Source organism: Nothobranchius furzeri, chromosome 9 (genome assembly GCF_043380555.1).
Source record: "Nothobranchius furzeri strain GRZ-AD chromosome 9, NfurGRZ-RIMD1, whole genome shotgun sequence".
NCBI classification, from domain to species: domain Eukaryota; kingdom Metazoa; phylum Chordata; class Actinopteri; order Cyprinodontiformes; family Nothobranchiidae; genus Nothobranchius; species Nothobranchius furzeri.
Window position 1 is genome coordinate 61,793,622 of NC_091749.1, and position 18,298 is coordinate 61,811,919.

Genomic DNA, 18,298 nt, shown 5'->3' on the forward strand with positions numbered 1-18,298 from the left:
GTGGGAAAATGTCATCAGGCAGTAATCATTGTTAAATTCATAATTATTCTCAGAGAGAGACCAACTCTTATCTGCCCCTGGGAGCCCCATAATGCATAGCGTCATTTCAACATGGCGGTGTCCGCGACACGGTTTATATGCAGGCAGCGGCGCTGCGGCTGCTTTATATAGCGACTCGTTGCCTTCTACCTCAACCCAAATCCTCGGATCACGCATCTTAGCTAAAATGCTAACGTTAGCTTGCCTTGCGTTGACTGTAGAGTTGTGGGTGATGGTCATGCAGATGTGTCATGAGATCTGAAGCGTTGCTGCCTTTCACAGACACTTTTTCTGCACGTGCTGCAAACAGGATAGCCGTCTTCTATCAGCTGTCCCTCGGCATTCTTCAAATATCCAAAAGATACCCGTACTTCCAACTTTGTCTTCTTTGAGGGATAATAAATGTCCTGAGCACTGCCGTCTCCTCCTTTGACCATTATTTCAGCTTTAGCTTCAAGAAAGTTTTGGTCGTAAACAACAAAGTGTGCATGTGCCGCCGGCAACTTCAGCCGATGATACGGTGGCTGGTAAGGGTCACCACGCCTACACCGCAGCCACGGTAAACCCACCAAGATAATATAGTTTTTTTAAAAACAAGACGGTTATTATTATTGTCAACTTTTTTTTTTTACCGGGGTTTACCGCTACACTGGTTACCGTGACAACCCTACCTGATCGGTTTGCTTTGATCTATTTTGAAAATTCCGATCAAAACCGATAGGGGCGCTATCGGCCGATTACGATCAAATGCCGATCCATCGGTGCATCCCTATTATTGAGTAGAGAACCTCTCACACCAGAGCTGTTCTGTTGCAAAATGTGCGAGTGTGTAATGAATAGAGGACCCAGGAAAATGCAGAAGTATGGTGGTTCGGTGCAACTGACAATACATTCATTGGTATCAGACAACAGAAATCCGATAGTGAATCCATAAACTGTTACAAAGGTTTAGATTATTCAGTTATATTTGTGGCTCTGAGTTTTAGGATCAAACAATAAAAACTAATAAAACTAACTCGATGTTTTTTGGAGGATGCATTCCATTTATATTATGGAAGAACGAAGCAAAGAATGTATTCTTTAATGCCAAATTGATTTTGTGATACCTCAAAACATAGGCTATACCTTAGTGTTGTATTGTATTTGGATGGGTAGACAATGCCAAAGGAGATTTTAGTAAAATTCTAACATGACTTTTCACATTTACTTGCAGACTGACTGCTGCCAAATTATACAAATTACAAGTTCTCTTCTGTTCCAGATCAGAAAACTTCCCGTTAAAAGCTCTTGACAGCAACAGCATCACCCCGTTGGAAAACTCCTGTTTCTAATGGTGCCAGCCTCACTGAGAGTGGAAGAGCATTCTAGAGGGACGGAGCAGCATAGACAAAAGCACGCTCCCCCCGCGTTATGTATTTCATTGTGGGAACGTGAAGCAGCATGCAATCGGCACATCTCATGCCCGGTTTGGCTCATAACAAGTCACAAGGTCAGACAGGTAATCTGGTGCCAGACCATTCAGGGCTTTAAAAACAAAGATCAGAAATTTAAACTTCACTTTAAAGTTTACGGGTAGCCAGTGGAGCTGCGCCAATACAGATGTGACATGGGCACGTCTAGATGTGTTCGTTAAAAACCTGGCTGCCGCTTTCTGTATGAACTAAAGCCTGTTAAGAGCAGAGGATAGTACACCAAATAAGGTGGAATTTGAGTAATCCAGTCGAGAGATGATAAAAGCATGAATTACGGATTCCAGGTGCGCCTGTTTCAGGATCGGTTTTAAGTGAACCAGTCGGCGCAGCAGGAAGAAACAAGATCTGACCACTGCAATAATCTGATGGGCCATGGAAAAGTGAGTATCCAGTTTCATCCCAAGGTTGGTAACACACTGCTTGAGGTCGTATGGGAGTGTCCAAATCAGAGAGTGAGTGTGTGATGTTGTTTGGAGCCATGAGGAGTGCCTCAGACTTTGAGTCATTCAGCTTCAGAAAATTGTCGGCCAACCAGCCCCTCACTTCAGCCAAGCATTGGTCCAAAAGAGAGAGAGCACCTGGTTTGTTCAAAGCCAGGTAGATCTGACAATCATCCGCATAGAGATGGCAGCCCGGGCCATATTTCCTCAGGGTAGAACCCAGGTGGAGGATGTAAACTGAAACCAGGAGAAGCCCGAGCACAGATCCCTGCAGCACTCCCCATGGAAGACTTAAATCCTAAATCTGCTAAAATATAAAACACAGAACCTTTAACTCAGGGGTCTCCAACACATTGCTAGCAAGCTACTGGTAGCTCCCGATACACTTAAAAGTCACTCGCCTGGAAGCATAGTATTATCCAGCGAGCCATCCTGCTTGACTTCAAAAAAATGGAAGGCCTAAATATTGAGGGGCAGGTTTTAAATTTGATGGCAAGCCATCTAATTTCTGTAATATCTAATCTAAAATTAGAATTTTGTAAAAGTAAAATAAAAATCGTATATGTGCACAAATCTTTCTGCAAATGCATTCAAGTCTGTACTACTGGAATTACACAGATTCACTGCAGGGTTTGCAGCACAGATCAATGTTTCTGTCAACCTTGAACGCAGCGGCTGGAGCGGGTGCTGCTGCAGACGTACTTGTAAAGAAGACGGGGTAAATGTCAGTTGTACAGACCTGGTATGGGTATAAGGGGTCTGACATTAAGCTGAAAAACAACTTGTGAATAAAATGCATGTTAACATAAGCTGTGCGTTCTTTGAAACATGTTGCTGTGTACATAGTGAGCATATTCACACATGTAAAGTTTCAATGTGAATAAATCTTAAGCCAGTAGCTCTTCTGTGCTTTCAAAGTGTAAAAGAAGCTTATGGGACATAAAAAGTGCACAATACTATCTATTTTTCCCGTTGGTGGTTACTACAGAAATGGGTGGATGATGACTAAGTGATGAGCTGCACAGTATCACAAAGGGCTTGTTGAACTGGAGTTTGAGGTCTAACAATGGGACTGGAAAGTTCACATCTCCACAGACAAAGAGAGGCAGTTGGTCCAGGTAAACCTTCAGCAAGGGCAAAATACGTCATAATATAAACAAGTGTTTTAAAGACCTGAATTGGTGGTAAAGATGGAGCGAAACAGCATTGTGTTCTTTCAGTTGGTTATCATTGTATCTGTGTTTCTTTATTTTACGCCCTATTAGTTCATAAATACCTGATTTTACTTTTCTTCTTTTACTTTGTACCTACCTAACCCACTCCAGAAAGTGCCATGGTTAGGTCCTATTTCTTAGGTAGAAGATTCTGTGTGAAGCTTGGTGACTTCTCTTTGTTCTGTGCCAGCCTCCCCTGGGGGGTACCACAGGAGTCTGTTCTGGGCCCTTTTATAGTTTTCCCTCTATATGCTGCCCCTTGGTTCAATTCTTCAGAAGCACATGATCCGTTTCCATCCGTTTCCATGATCTGTACGCAGATGATTGCCAAATCTATTTTTCCTTGAGACAGGGTTCTGCAAGCTCAGTCAAGCCACTCCTGGACTGTCTTGAGGAGGTTAGAGCAAGGATGGCTTCCAGCTTCTTAAGTTTGAATGAGGGCAAAAACAGAGGTCACTGTTTTTAGTCCAAGTGTTAGTCATGCCTCTAAGCAGGAAGTTGACCTCTCTCAAAGAGCTCTCTTGAGCTAGTCAGTGAATACGTTTACATGCAGCCAATATCCGGGTTACGATCGGGTTAAGGTCGGGATTCGGGTTTCTGAGTTGATCAGAATAACCCGTTTACAAGCATAAATAGAAAAAGTTACCTCTAACTTGCATAACCCGATTTAAATGCGGATGTTGGGGTAGAGTCAGGACGTATGGACTACGTCCAGGCGCAATATGCGTCATTTCTGGTTCTTCTTGTTCCAGTATCCGTGAAAACAACAACATGTTTCCCAGTTCGGAAGAGATAGCGACCGTGTTTCTTTGTGCTTTAGTTTCTTCGTCACTCCAAAAGTGTGGTGCTGTGCCACGACTCGCCATTTTGCCCCCAACTTGTTGTTTACTTCCGGTGTTCTGGCGCATACAAGACGTCTCGCTACTCAAAAGACCAAGATTCTTTGCGAACAGAGCATGCGCAGAACACACACTTTGATGGGGATATCCCGATATGCGTTTACACGACCAAACATTCGGGTTAGAAAAGGGTTACCCCAGGTGTAGTAACCGGGTTTTTAAAAACCCAGTTATGAGCATATCCGGGTTTTTGGCGGTGTTTACAAGGACCTGCGGAACTGGGTTATTGTGAATATTCGGGTTTTAAAAGGGTTACTGGCTGCATGTAAATGCACTGACTGATCTGGGTGTCACGTTGGACGCATCACTTAAGCTTGAGATTCATGTTAATGAAGTGGTGTGCTCTAACCTATCCAGAATCAAGCCGCTAAGTGGCAGGTTCACTGTGGTCCAAGCTTTTATTACTTCTCGGCTAGACTACTACTACTCCATTTACTCAGGAGTTAGCAAGGATGCACTTGCTCGGCTTCAGCTCTCACTAAACGCTGCTGCCAGATTCCAGACTGGCACCAGAAAGTGAGAACTTATCATCCCCGTCTTAGCCAATCTGCACTGGCCTCCAGATTCTTTTAGAGTCTGTTTCAAGATACTTATTTTTTTAAGTCTCTGCAGGGCTTTGCTCCAAGCCATCTGTCTAAGTTACTCACCCATGCAACTCATCTCGTGCACTTAGGCCATCCCAGCAAGACTTACTAGTCATTCCACACGTGAAATGCTCGACAAGAGGAAGTAGAGCGTCCTCAGTTTTGTCTCCTAAGTGGAATGACCTTCCACTTGAGGTCAGACCACCAACCTCACTGCCGGATTTCAAGAGTAGGATGAAAACTCACTTTTAGCTGAAGCGTAGAAGCAGGGTGATGTGGGTGTACTTGACCAAATCGTACACCCACATCACCAAGCCTCTCCTCCAGATTCACTGGTTGCCAGTTATCTTCAGGGTTCATTTCTGTGGGGAATAAAAGTTCTGGCACTCTTGTTTTAAGGAAGCAGAAGTTAGCCATGGAGTGGGGAGCAGGAAAACAGCAGAATTTGGAGTCTTATTTCCTGATATTGTGACATCTCACCTATGATTGGCTAACAGCAACATGACTCTACTACTACTGACTACATTTGCTCTGCACGGTTGATGTTTTATCTCCACAAATAACACAAGCCTGAAGGAGTTCTGCCATGCGGTGGAGTTGCTAATGCTAACGGTTAGCTTCTAACAGCCGAGTAGGGCTGGGCGATCATATGATCGCACTTTGTGATCACGATCATTTTCAGTTCAATTACGGTGATCAGCTGGGAGTCTCGATCAGAAATAACAGATGTGTGCAGCCTCAGTAGGGGGCGCTAACACTCCATGCGCATTGGTTGCCCACCGCCATTTAACAAAAAGAAGAAGCATTTGCAATTACACTTTTCCTGCTCCGCTACTTCGATGAAGAGGTTTAATAAGGAGAATGGCCAAACGTGGAGCTGAAAACAGTGAAGTAGATCCCAGTCATGGCTCGGAGTGGTCTTCTGGAGATGAAGACATTGTTCAAAAGAAAAGTTACTCAACGTCAGTAGTGTGGCGGTGGTTCGGGTATCTCAAAAGTGACGTTGAGCAAATCAAGCCGACATGCAAGGTATGTCGGCGAATGGTGCCTTCAAAAACTGGCAACACTAAGAATCTATTTAATCATCTAAAGAAATACCACCAAAGTGATTATACAGAGAGCGTGAAAATGCGAGCAGAGTTCAGACAACTTGTTAGCTTGTCTCAAAGTAGACTTAGCACTAGCGCGGCTGCTAGCAGTGGTCCAGCTGGCACTGGTGGTGCAGCTGCACAACCAAAACAGCAATCAATCATCTTGTCATTTTCAGCTGTTGCACCGTACGAGCAGAACTCAAAGAGAAGCAAAACCATCACAAAAGCTTTAACTTTTTGTATAGCAAAAGACACGATGCCTCTGAACACAGTAGAGAAAGAAGGACTTAAGCATTGAATCAAAGTGCTGGACCAAAGGTACGAAATACCTGGCCGAAAGTATTTTTCTCAAACTGCACTGCCACAGCTGTATGATGAATGCAGAGAAAAGCTAAAGATGGAGCTCAAAGATGTTTCATTCAGCAGATAATTTGTTTATTTTGTACCTGTATAGCATTAAAGACACACAGAATGTCAATAAAAGGTTTAACTAATATCTAGTTTCTTTATTTTTACATTTTAAGCTGCTTTAAACTGACTATATAAAAATTAATCATGATTAAAATAGAGATCGAACGATATGGAAAAATATATCATGATCATTCTTTTTGCCATATCGCCCAGGCCTACAGCCGAGACTTTCTCAGCTCTCTCCTGGAAGTTAATCAACAGCCTTTCCTGTCGTGAGCCAAGATGGATGTGTCCATGAATGTTAATTTACTGTGTGACGTAGATCTGTCAGACTTGCCTAATCCGAGCTTTCCCTGTCTATTTTCTATTGGTGGCTAATAAAGAAAAAAAGAGGTAGATTATTTTCACATGTGAAACTCAAAGAGATGATCATGTTTCAAAAATAACAAATAAAACGGTATCTGAGTGAATTAGCTCTTTAATATAAGCTGTTTAAAAAATGTGATACTTTTTGGTATGCTTTACCAGTTGGTCTCATTTATATTCTGATTCTCTTGTACTGCTGATGTTCATTTGTTTGGTATCTGTGGTAAATAAAAGATGCCAAAAGCAAAACGATGCAATAATTGATGTGTATGACATATCAGCCAGTCACATTCCCAAAAAGCTAACAGATTTGAGGACAGGTTTTCTCAGGAGGCGGCGTGGACGCTCTGACACGCAGCTGTCGCTGCAGCTACTCTCATGAGACGTTCTGTGGAGCCACAGCGAACGGAGCCAAATCCCCAGCTCACACACTGTGACAAAGCAAAACGGTGGCTGACAAGTCTGGCAGTAGGGGAAATCTGGAAGAAGCCAAAAGTTATCAAATGCTCAATTTTTATTTTATAGTCTACATTAGGTGTCTCAATCTTTCAGTCTACGTTTGTGGCTCATCATGCTTGCAAAGTAAGATCAGTGTGACTGACTGAATATGAATGCATGAATGCCTCATTATAAAAAATGTCAACCAGAGAGCCCCAGGTCGCAGAGTCCCACATTATTAATCACTTACACACAATTAGATGAGCAAGTCAGCTGCAGCTATGAAAGAGTTAATGATGCCAGCGCCTTCAGCCAATGTGGACACTTATGACAGCATCGCGTTTATTTTATATTAAGGAAGAGTCTGTTCAACTCAGAAGGTTGTGAAAACGGTTTCATCATCAACATCCACATCCACCATAATCTACTTATTTTAGCAAGTTTCAGCTAAATACAGACAACTATGATCAGATTTAATCTTCTACTTCAGCGTATAAATCAGTGGCTTGTTAGCACGAGACGTGTGCTTAATTTAAAAATATCATATATGAAAGCTATATTTAAGATGGCAGAAATAACTTAAACCAAATCACCGTAATTAGCCTTTCAGCAAAATGTCGACCCCTTTACCCACATATTGATGTATGAAGCCAGTTAAAGCAGCAAGTTAGGCTCAAACATCACCCCAAAACTCAAACTATCAATGCTAGGCCAGGTCCATTAGGCCCAACTCATCATCTGGTGTCAGCTGTATGTGCTATCGAGGTAAGTCTCTGCAGGCATGACTAATAAATTGATGGGTTTTATTCCAGATGTGAAATCCAGTATGGCTTTCTACATTTCACTGATAAAAAACTGAGATCGCTGTATTTAGACCAAATGAAAGACATGGTGCCTCCCATGACTTCGACGTGGCCACTGTAGCTCCCTGTGAGAGGGCGGCTGCTACCAGCTTGGGTGTGAAACTGGATGCTGAACTCATTCGAGGGTCATATGAACAAGGTGGTGAAATTCAGTTTTTTCGATCTGCATCATATAACTAAGATTAAGCTGTTCCTGTATTTGCTTCTACTTGAAATAGTGATTCATGCTTTTAGAAACTTCCAGATTGGATTACTGTAAAAAATGATTAAGACATTTTCAAAAGTGGGAAAAGTAAAAATTGTGATTTAAAACGTGAGGGGGGGGGGGGGGGAGTTAGATAAAGGTAATCAGTGGATCCCGAGAAAGGCAGTGTTGGAAGAAAGAGCTGGATGAGGAGAAGGTAGTGATGAAGAATCAACCGAAGGTCACGCAAAAGCAGCCTTTTAAAGGAGACCACTGAGTCCAATGTAACACTGTATGCTGGAATGGGTTGGGAACCCATTAGCCAATCTACAGGGGGGTAAAAACTGTACGACAAGATTGCTCTCTGGCTCTAAGAGGAGAGACCTACTCCGGTCTTACCTGACCTCCACCGGCTCCTGGTGCAGTATCGTATTGACTTAAAAGTTATTTTATTTGTATACAAGTCTTTGAGTGGTTGTGCTCCTCCGTCCCTGGCTGATCTACTGCATCCTTATGTCCCATCTCGTGCTCTTTTCATCATTAAGCTAAGGATTGCAGGTAGCTCCCGAGGACAGGTTGAAATCTCGAGGTGGTTGTGCTTTTTCAGTGCTGGCCCCGGCTCTGATGAGTATTAGAAACGCCTCATCGGTAGAGGTGTTTAAGTCTAGGCTGAAGATCTGATTTTATGTGGCAGCCATTGGTCATACTTAAGCTGAATGTGCCACTGGTTTTAGATGGTTAGGGTTGTTTAATACATTTATTCAGTTTTTATTTTCACTGTTTTACTTTCAATCGATATTATTCCCTTATTTTCTGTTTTAATATTTGTTCTGTGGCGTTCAGTACTTTGTTCTGCCTCTGGGTTGTGTGAACATGATCTGTAAATAAAGATGATAATGGTGATGATGAAAAAAGATATAAAGTACAGTTAGCTCTGGTTCATGTTTCTTTTACCTAAATATCTGACAACTAGTTGTCCAAAAGAAATTGAAGCTGATCTTTTTTCTTAGGATAAAACATAAAAACATTACAATCTGAAAGCTCTGAATTGTATCTCATCAGGCCACCTTGCCCCTCCATCTCCTGGAAACAGTATTTACCGAGTAGGTGCCAGGACACGATGTGATTGTACATGCTGTTGGTACAAGAATGAACAGGCCCCTTCATGAATCACAATGGCTGCAAACCCAGAGTGGCATCACATGACCATTAAAACTACATCCTGTAGCACAAGTCCTGAAGGATGAACAAGCCTGCTTGTGCTGCATAATTATATTATTCATTATTAAAGGGACAATGTGTAGTTTTTATCGCTAATCTCTGGAAATATCTATCAAAATGTTGAAAATGAATTAAATGATGCCCAGTTGTTGAAAAGTATTGGCAGCTTCTTAACATATAACCATAAAAACCAGGTCTAAAATACGTGGGAGCGGCTCTGGTGCACCTGTTTCAGGAACTAGACGTGAGCTGGATCAGAGTTGAGCTGAACACGACAGGATTTGGAGTCTCATTTCCTGATATTTAGACATCTCGCCTGTGATTGGATAACAGCAACGCGACTCCACCATTGACTGCTCTGCAATGTCAACGTTTTTTCTCCACAAATAAAAGCATGCTTCACTGCCTTTATTTTTCATGGTTTTATTCCAGACTCCATGATGAGCATTCTTTTGGTTCCTGTGTTGAAGAACAACTTAGGGAAAGTAGGCAGCTCAGATAATTACAGGCCCATTGCTCTTGCAAGCATTCTCTCTACAGTTTTTGAACAAATTCTACTGACAAGACTGGACAAATTGATACCGTGTACTGACAACCAATTTAGATTTAAGCCTAAACATGGCACTGACATGTGCATGTATGCTTTAAAGGAGCTATTAAATAGCTACAAAAACTCTACTATTTTTATGTGGTTTTTAGATACGTCCAAGGCTTTCGATCATATGAACCACAGAAAATTATTTTATAAACTGTGGAAAGCTGGTGTGCCTAAGTACATAGTTGGATGTTTGTCATATTGGTATACAAACCAGACCATGTGGGTCAAGTGGGCCAACTGTGTATCTACACCTTTTCAGGTCTTGTAAGACAAGGGAGCATTTTAGCACCCGCATTGTTTAATTTTTATATGAACGATCTGTCTAACACTTAATCCAGTGTAGAACTGGCTGTATGGCAGGAGGTACAGTAATAAATCATCTGATGTATGCTGATGACATAGTGGTATTTAGCCCAAGTTCAGCTGGTCTTCAGGAGCTTCTTAATGTGTGCTCTGAGATTGGTGAACAGCATGATGTTAAATTTAATCCTGCAAAAAATATAATCATGATCGGACCGTGAGTCTGCAATAAAGGCTACTTGCTTACTTACATGAAGGAGTTCTGCTGTGTGGTGCAGTTGCCAATGGTAACAGTTAGCTTTAGCAGTGACATTCTCTGATGTTTTCTGGACTCTAAACCAACAAGAGCCTTCCTCATCGTGAACCAAGATGGATGAGTCCATGAATGTTAGCTGGCAGGGTGACGTAGATCTGTCAGGGTTTTCTAATCGCTGCTTCACCATCTATTTTCTATCAGAAGCTAATGCAGGAGATAGGTGTAGGAGACTGTTTTTATGTTCAGCCTGCATGAAAAACTCAGAATGACCAATTATAATCAGAAATGCCCATTAAAAATATTTGTTCAATGAAGTTTCCCTTTTATTTTGCTTCCTAATAGGGCTGCATGGTGGCGCAGTGGTTAGCACTGTTGCCTCGCAGCACGAAGGTCGCAGGTTCGAAACTCGGCTGCGGCCTTTCTGTGTGGAGTTGCGTGTTCTCTCCATGCATGCGTGGGTTTCCTCCGGGTACTCCGGTTTCCCCACAGATCACAACATGCCCTATAGGTTATAAAAAAAATTGTAAGTCGCTTTGGATAAAAGCGTCTGCTAAATAAATAAACATAAACATAATAGGGGGCCCAAAATAAGATCCCAAATCTAAACAAGTTGAAGAGGACACTCCGGGATGAAGCGTCCATGCAAATTGAAGATCAAGGATGAGGAAATTCAAACAACTTCTTCCCTTACTCATGATTAGGAAAGAGGGACGAGCCTGAAGCAAAAAATAAATAAAAATAAAATAAAAGACACAACAGAGATTTCAAGACCAGATTATTTTGTGTTATGCTGAGAGCTGGCTGCAGGAACCACTCCAGACTGTTGTAATGCTGAACTGCTGAGTGAATGGTGCTCAAATACACAGAAAGTAGTTAGTTTGACGTGGGATCAAAAATGTTACTAGTTTTGATGTATAATCAGTCACAGGTGTTGACTGAAATAGTCCTCTGTGTTGTTTTGTCTTTCAAACCTAAAGTCGATATTATGGTATTGGATAAATAACGGACTAGGAAACCCTTATTTGTTAATGAGTCCCAAACTGCATGCAGCCTGCTGGAGATTCTCCAATTAGTAATGAAAACAAGTTGTTTTTCAAACCGTTTATTGATCCAATTACATTAGAACTGCTGAAAATAATTAAGTACCTGCAGTGTGTACTCTATTTTGCTGCAAAGAACTCGTTACCTTGTGCAGTTAATGCAATGCACATAATTAAGGATAAATTCATGGTACTTTGACATCTTCTTTTAAGGTCGGAAAAATCTGCAGCATTACTTTGGGGTGTCCACGCACAGACTCAGAATGCTAATAAAACAATCAGAGCCTATAGTGTTGTCACGGTGAAACATCCACAAATGTCTGTGCTGATCAGGGAAGCAGGAAGAAAACAATAAGTTATATGCATAACTACTGTTCCCTGAAGGAAAAGAATGAGGTACAACACATATAGTATGGGATATCACACCCTCGCGTGGTCTGACTGAAGACACCTTTAATCACGCCTTTGGGCCACATGACGTGTGACGTAGAGGGCAGGGCCCATCTGCTTATAAATACCCCTACTCACACATCATGCTCCAGTTTGATAACCGCTCTTCACCGAGCCCAGCTGCAAGGTGGGGCAACAAAGGTGTTGTACCTCATTCCGCTCCTTCAGGGAACAGTAGTAATAAGCATAACTTAACATTCCCTTTCAGTCGATTCACTCGGTACAACACATATAGTATGGGACATATATACACGCCCCGCAGAGCATTCATCAGAAAATCAGGCCCAAAAGGCGATGCTTTAGTGTGAGCCTTGTGAACCAGCAGACAAAACAGAGTGAGCCAGCGACAGTGCAGTCACATCCAAACAGTAAAACTGATTACAAGTGTGCGGTGAAGACCAAGTGGCAGTAGCGGGACTCCTCTGAAAAGGGCCCAGGATGCAGCTACACTTCTGGTCGAATGAGCTCTCACTCTCTGAGGTAAATGGAGACCCTTGCTGACATAAGCAAGAGAAATAGCCTCCACCACCCAATGGGAGAGTCTTTGTCTGGACAGAGCTTTACCCCTGGCTGGATTGGCAAAACACGCAAACAGCTGATTACATAACCGCATACTCTTGAGTACAGGTAATGTAGATACATAATGTGTGCACTGGGCACACAAAATGAAATCTACTTTGTTCCTCTGAAGCAAAAGGAGGCGGATAAAAACTAGCCAGCACAATAATCACGGAGCTATAACTAGATGGAAACACTTGCGGGAGAAAAGAAGCATTAGGTAGTAATGTGACCTTAGAGCCATCAGCAGAGAATTGCACACATGACAGGTGCACTGAAAGTGCATGCAGGTCGCCGACACGTTTGGCAGATGCCAGTGAATGAAGCAGAGCCGTTTTGTATGATAAGATTTTTAAATCAACCGACTCAAGTGGTTCAAACGGTGTGTCACACAGAGCATCCAGCACAGCTTTTAGGTCCAAGGCAGGAACGCTTTTTTTTAATTCCTGGTCTCAGTCTGCGGACCCCTTTCAGGAAATGAACCACTAAGCGGTGTGCACCTGGTGTCACTCCATCAATGCCAACATGGCAAGCAGAAATGGCAGCCAAGTAAACCTTGATTGTGGAGAAAGATAGACCCCCCTCCACCAGTCCCTGTAAGAACGTTAATACGTCTACGATGGGGCACTGGAATGAAGCAACATTCCTGTTCAGACACCGCTTCTCAAAAGCTTGCCATTTTACAGTATATAAGTTTCTAGTAGATGGTGCCCTAGCGCACTGAATAGTCTCAACCACAGCCAAAGGGAGACCCTTGGCTAATAAGCTGGACCTCTCAGCAGGCAGACATGCAACATCCACAGCTCTGGGCATGGATGAAGTATCTCTCCCTGCGCCTGCGACAGGAGATCGGGACGATGAGGGAGTTCCCAGGGCTCCTCCACCAGCAAGCTGATTATCTCTGCATACCATGACTTTGCAGGCCAGCGAGGGGCCACCAGAATTAAGGTCAGACCGTGTTCGGGGACCCTCTCCAGTACTGGAGGAATCATCTCCACCGGAGAAAATGCATACAGAAGCACTTTGGGCCACCGGTGAGCCAGCGCGTCCACCACCAGTGGAGCATTCTGATCCTCTGTTGAAAAGAACAGTTGTTGTTTTTGGTTGCAAACAGATCTACAGTTGGTCTCCCGACTCGTTAGATGTGGTTCACCACTAGTGGGTGCAGCCTATTCTCTCACCATTGGGCTGGCCCTGGACAGCAGGTATGCACCCAGATTCAGGTGCCCCGGCACATGAGTTGCTCTGATAGACAGAAGCCAAACACTGCACCATTCGAGGAGTTTGTGAGACAAGTTTAACAGGGGAAGCGAGCGGGTGCCCCCCTGTCTGTTTATATATGAAACCACTGTGGTGTTGTCTGTTCGTATCAGAACATGTTGAAGAAGAAGAAGAAAAAGAAGAAAGAAAATATCATTTCTACAGCGCCTCTCAAGATAAAAATCATGAGGCGCTTCACAAAAACAAAAAATGTAAAAAAAAAAAAAAGAAAAATAATTTATAAAATGGTTAAAAGTATATTTAAAATGAGCAAAAAATAGATTATTGAGATTAAAAAATGTAAAGAAAGAGAGAGAGTGAACAGGAAAGAGGGAAATCAGTGGATCCTGAGGAAGGTGTAATAGGTGGGGAGAGCAGAATAAAGAGAGAGTGGTGAAGAAGGTCATACAAAAGCCAGCTTGAACATGTGAGTTTTCAGCTGCCTTTTAAAGGAGTCCACTGAGTCCACTGATCAGTGTTGGTTGTTCAGGATCCCATGAAAATGTCTCAGAGCTAGCAAAACTGCAAGTAGTTCCAAACAGTTGATGTGGAGCCTGGACTGGTTCAGAGACCAGTACCCTCTCACCGCTATGCCATCGCAAATGGCACCCCATCCTTTCAGGGCGGCATCCGTGGACACCGCCTTGCGGAAGGACACTCTGCCTATTGGCGAACCTCTGTACAGGAGACCAGGTTCCCTCCTTTGGCGAAGGGCTAACATGCACATAGCGGTTGTGTTAGCTTTCTATGCAGGTGACGGGTTGTGCACAGCCATTGAGCGTGGGTCCAGCTTTGAAACGCACGCAACACGAGCAGTCCGAGTGGCACCACTGAAATCATGGAAACCATTATGCCCAGAAGCTGCAATATCGTCCGGAAGCGCAGTTTGCGTCCCAACTGAAATAAAGCTAGATGCCTGTGGAACGCTGTTATTCTGTGCTGTGAGGGACGGGTTTGGCCTGACAGGGAGCAAATCTCCAGACTCAGGAAAGAGAACCGTTGACTCGGGGTTAGTGAGCTCTTTTGAAAATTCACCAGAAAACCCAAATTCTGGACGTGAGACAAGACCTGCTGCAGTTGATCTGCCGTGCTTTCTCTGGACCTGGCTATTGGCGCCCAGTTGTCCAGATAAGCTAGGATGCGAATGCCCTTCTCTCAGAGAGGAGCTAAAGCTGCTTCCACGCACTTTGTAATTGTGTGGGGTGCGAGCGACAGGCCGAAGGGCATGACTAGGTACTTGTAGGCTATGCCCTCGAAGGAAAATTGCAGGAACTGTCTGTGTTCTGGATGTATTGCTACATGAAAGTAAGCGTCCGTGAGATTGATCATTGCGAACCAGTTGCCTGGACTCACGGCGTTCAACAGTTGTCTCAATGTTCACATCTTGAACCTGAACGTGCGGAGGTGTTTGTTTAGAACACGTAGGTCTAGAATGGGATGTAGCCCGCCTCCTTTTTTCGAAACTACAAAGTACCGGCTGTACCAGCCTTTGTTTGCTTCTGAAGCTGGGACTGCACGTATTGCTCCCTTTCCCAATAGGGTATTTATTTCCTCTACCAATACGATCGCCACTTCCAATCCCACGGTCGTGTTTACGACTGAGCAGTAACCCATAGCAACCGTCTTTTCTACCCATGGGGACGGGGCACATGCGTGCCAGTGAGAGTGACACTCCGTGAGACAACGGACCTGTCGTGTCATGGGCAGGGAGGTGCTGCCCTCTACCGAAGTGGGGAGGGACAGCTCTGTGAACTGACATGCCCTTAAGCACGCATTGCATGGTTGATTTGTTTTTTCTTTGTTGTCACATTCTTTATTGAATAAACATTGTGGGTTTTTGGAAAAAAGTGCTTGGGAGACTGTGTGTGGGGAACACAGTGCTGATTGGGTCTGGGACCTCTGAATGCATGCACTGCATGCTCTGAAAGCATTTTTAATCACAATAGTCTATTTTTTGTCTATTTTAAATATATCTTTTATCATTTTCTAAATTCTTTTTCATATGTTACATTTTTTGTTTTTGTGAAGCGCCTCGTGATTTTTATCTTGAGAGGCGCTATAGACAAGATCTTTTTTTCTTTTTCTTCTTCTTCTTCGCCTAAGCTTGATAGATTTTTTCAAGCTGGTATGCTAAGAACCTGCAGCGTTTGGAAGGCAGGGCTGCGGAGCCACTCGCACCCAGGTTGTGTGATGATGCCAGATACGCTGCCAGAGATGGTTCCATGAAAGGAAGTCCAACCAGACCAGCTTTTTCAGTGCCCTCGAGGTCCACATATTGGGCAAAACCAGGCACAATAGTGCGTGTGGACAGTGGCTTGTTCCAGGACTGTAGCTTCGTCACAAACTCTGGGAACATGGGCAGCCGGTTCTTGACCGCAGCCGGCTCAGACGGGAGAAAGAACCCTGCGAGCCTGGAGGTTTCTAGGGCCAGAGGAGGAACAGGCCATTCCACATCCAATTTTTCGGCAGCACGGGGAAAAAGGGGGATAAACAACAGGTCATGCTGGGTCATCGAAGAGGCGGCGGCGGTATATAAGTCGCACACTGAGCTGCACATAAATCATCATCTCTAGATATACTCTGGTCATCCGTGTGGATGTCCAGAACATCGTCGTCCTCATCCTCTGTTGGACTTATGTGTGGAGGGACCAGGGAATCCTGAGTCTCGGGGAGCCCTTCCATGAAGTCCATTTGATCCGACCAGCTAGAAGCGGGGACTGTGACCAGGCAGCCGTCCTCGTCGGACCCGGACGAAGCCAGATCTCTCGACTCGGAGAGCATAGGATCCTGTTTGAAGGCGGAAGCTTCCACCAGGACCTTGAGAACAAACTTGACCCTGCGTTCCGGTGTTGAGCGCTTAAGCTCTCTGCAGAACGAGCATGCATCTGGCTCCGTCAACACTCTCCTGGAGTGGACAATGCCGAGACAAACAGGGCATGCTTCATGTAAATCCTTGCCGTGAAGCATGAAGCCACATCCCTGCGGGCAGGGTTGTATATTGGACTTCTGCTTCTTTGGGTCAGACCTGGTGCTCATTCCGAACCACGAGGTCCAACAGCGGAGGTGTTAGCGAGGTTTAACGGGGCTAGCGCTCGGCGAGTAGGCACACTTACCAGCAGGCAGCGGTCTAGTTCGACACAATTAGTTAAGCTAGCTCAAAAAAACACAGCGAAGAAGAGTGCTAACTAGCGGTAGCTAGCTAGCACAGGTTGAGTGGGAGGTGTTCCAGCGAGGTGAAGAGCACAAGAACTGGAGCATGATGTGTGAGTGGCGGTATTTATAAGCAGATGGACCCTGCCCCCTACGTCACACGTCATGTGGCCCAAAGGCGTGATTAAAGGTTTCTTCAGTCAGACCACGCGAGGGTGTGATATCCCATACTATATATGTGTTGTACAGAGTGAATCGACTGAAAGGGAACCTTGAAGCATCAGTGATCTATAGTCGGGGCTCACTAGGAGTAAGGACAAACTGAAAAGTCAATAAAAAATATTTATCTTCAGGGGGGAAAAAATCACAAAATGCAGGGACTGAGTCATTCACACTTTTCCCTGACAGGATCAGGTTGGCATCACCCACACACACAATGGACATTTTTTCTTCTTCTAGTTCCTAATTCCTGGTAGAGGAACTATTTTCATTTGTTGACTGATGCCTTGAATCCCTCATGAATCTAAAAGTTGTCGGTCTGTGTAATCCTGGGATGTGAGGTACTGATCACACCTGAGAAGGTCTGCCACACATCTTAAACTGCAACATTACATCTGTGATTAAATACCATTATAGATTAAAAACATGCTCACATTTCCGGCACATGGTGTTTGATTTATTATAAAGTCATAGATAGATAGACAGATAAATACGGGTTGACTGGAGATGTCATCTCAAAGGAAATGCATGCGCGCGCGCGCGTGCACACACAGCTGTTAAAAACTGGGGGCTGTTCCCACCAAACCTTTACATTATCGGCCTTCTTTGACCACAGCTGCGGAGACGCAACAGATAGGGTTGCAGCCCACAGTTGAGATGACAGAGAAAATGTCGCTCACCTGTCGTAACTCCACCTGCTGTAAGACATGCTCTTGTTGCTGCCGACTCCTTCCATGCTCCTGGTGAAGTGGACCGAACCGGACTGGGTGAAGAAAATTCGGAAGGTTCTGGCACCGACACTGGAAGAGCCTTCAGGTGAATGAGCAGCGGAGGCTGAACACGGCGCAGCTTGACGCTCTTCTGTGGATCATACCACCATGGGAGAGAGGGGAGCGCGAGTCCTCCGTTCACGGTGCACGCGCCGTCATTAATGCGTTCGCGAGAGCGTTTCACAGTAACAGACCCCTCATATAAATCTGCGGTTTCCTAATGTAAGGATCGGGAGCCAACAGTGGGTCGTAAAACACCAAGAGGAGGGTCTTACAAAATCTCTAACTCCGTTTGCCAATGTATGGAAGAGGATTAGGGCCACTGAAAAAAAAGAGAGAATTCTGACTTTAACCTTAAAACTCTGACTTTAATCATTCTGAGAATGAAGCTTGCTTGACAGCTTTGCTTGCTTTTAGCACCCCCTTGTGTCTACAGGAGCGGTTCATCACTAAATCAAACATGCAGGAAATGTGC

General features: G+C 44.2%; 1 protein-coding gene across 2 annotated transcripts in view; it reads right to left on the reverse strand.

The window, feature by feature from the left end:
• The window catches only part of tub (TUB bipartite transcription factor), a 121,594-nt gene extending 103,597 nt beyond the window's left edge, over positions 1 to 17,997 (reverse strand). The window contains exon 1 of one of the 2 annotated variants that reach the window (XM_015953098.3): positions 17,734 to 17,997. In XM_015953098.3, the coding sequence (XP_015808584.1) occupies positions 17,734 to 17,789 (56 nt within the window). In that variant the 5' untranslated portion in view covers positions 17,790 to 17,997. The remainder of the gene's footprint in view (positions 1 to 17,733) is intronic. The other variant, XM_015953099.3, reaches the window with a different exon arrangement.
• Between the last annotated feature and the right edge of the window lie 301 nt (positions 17,998 to 18,298).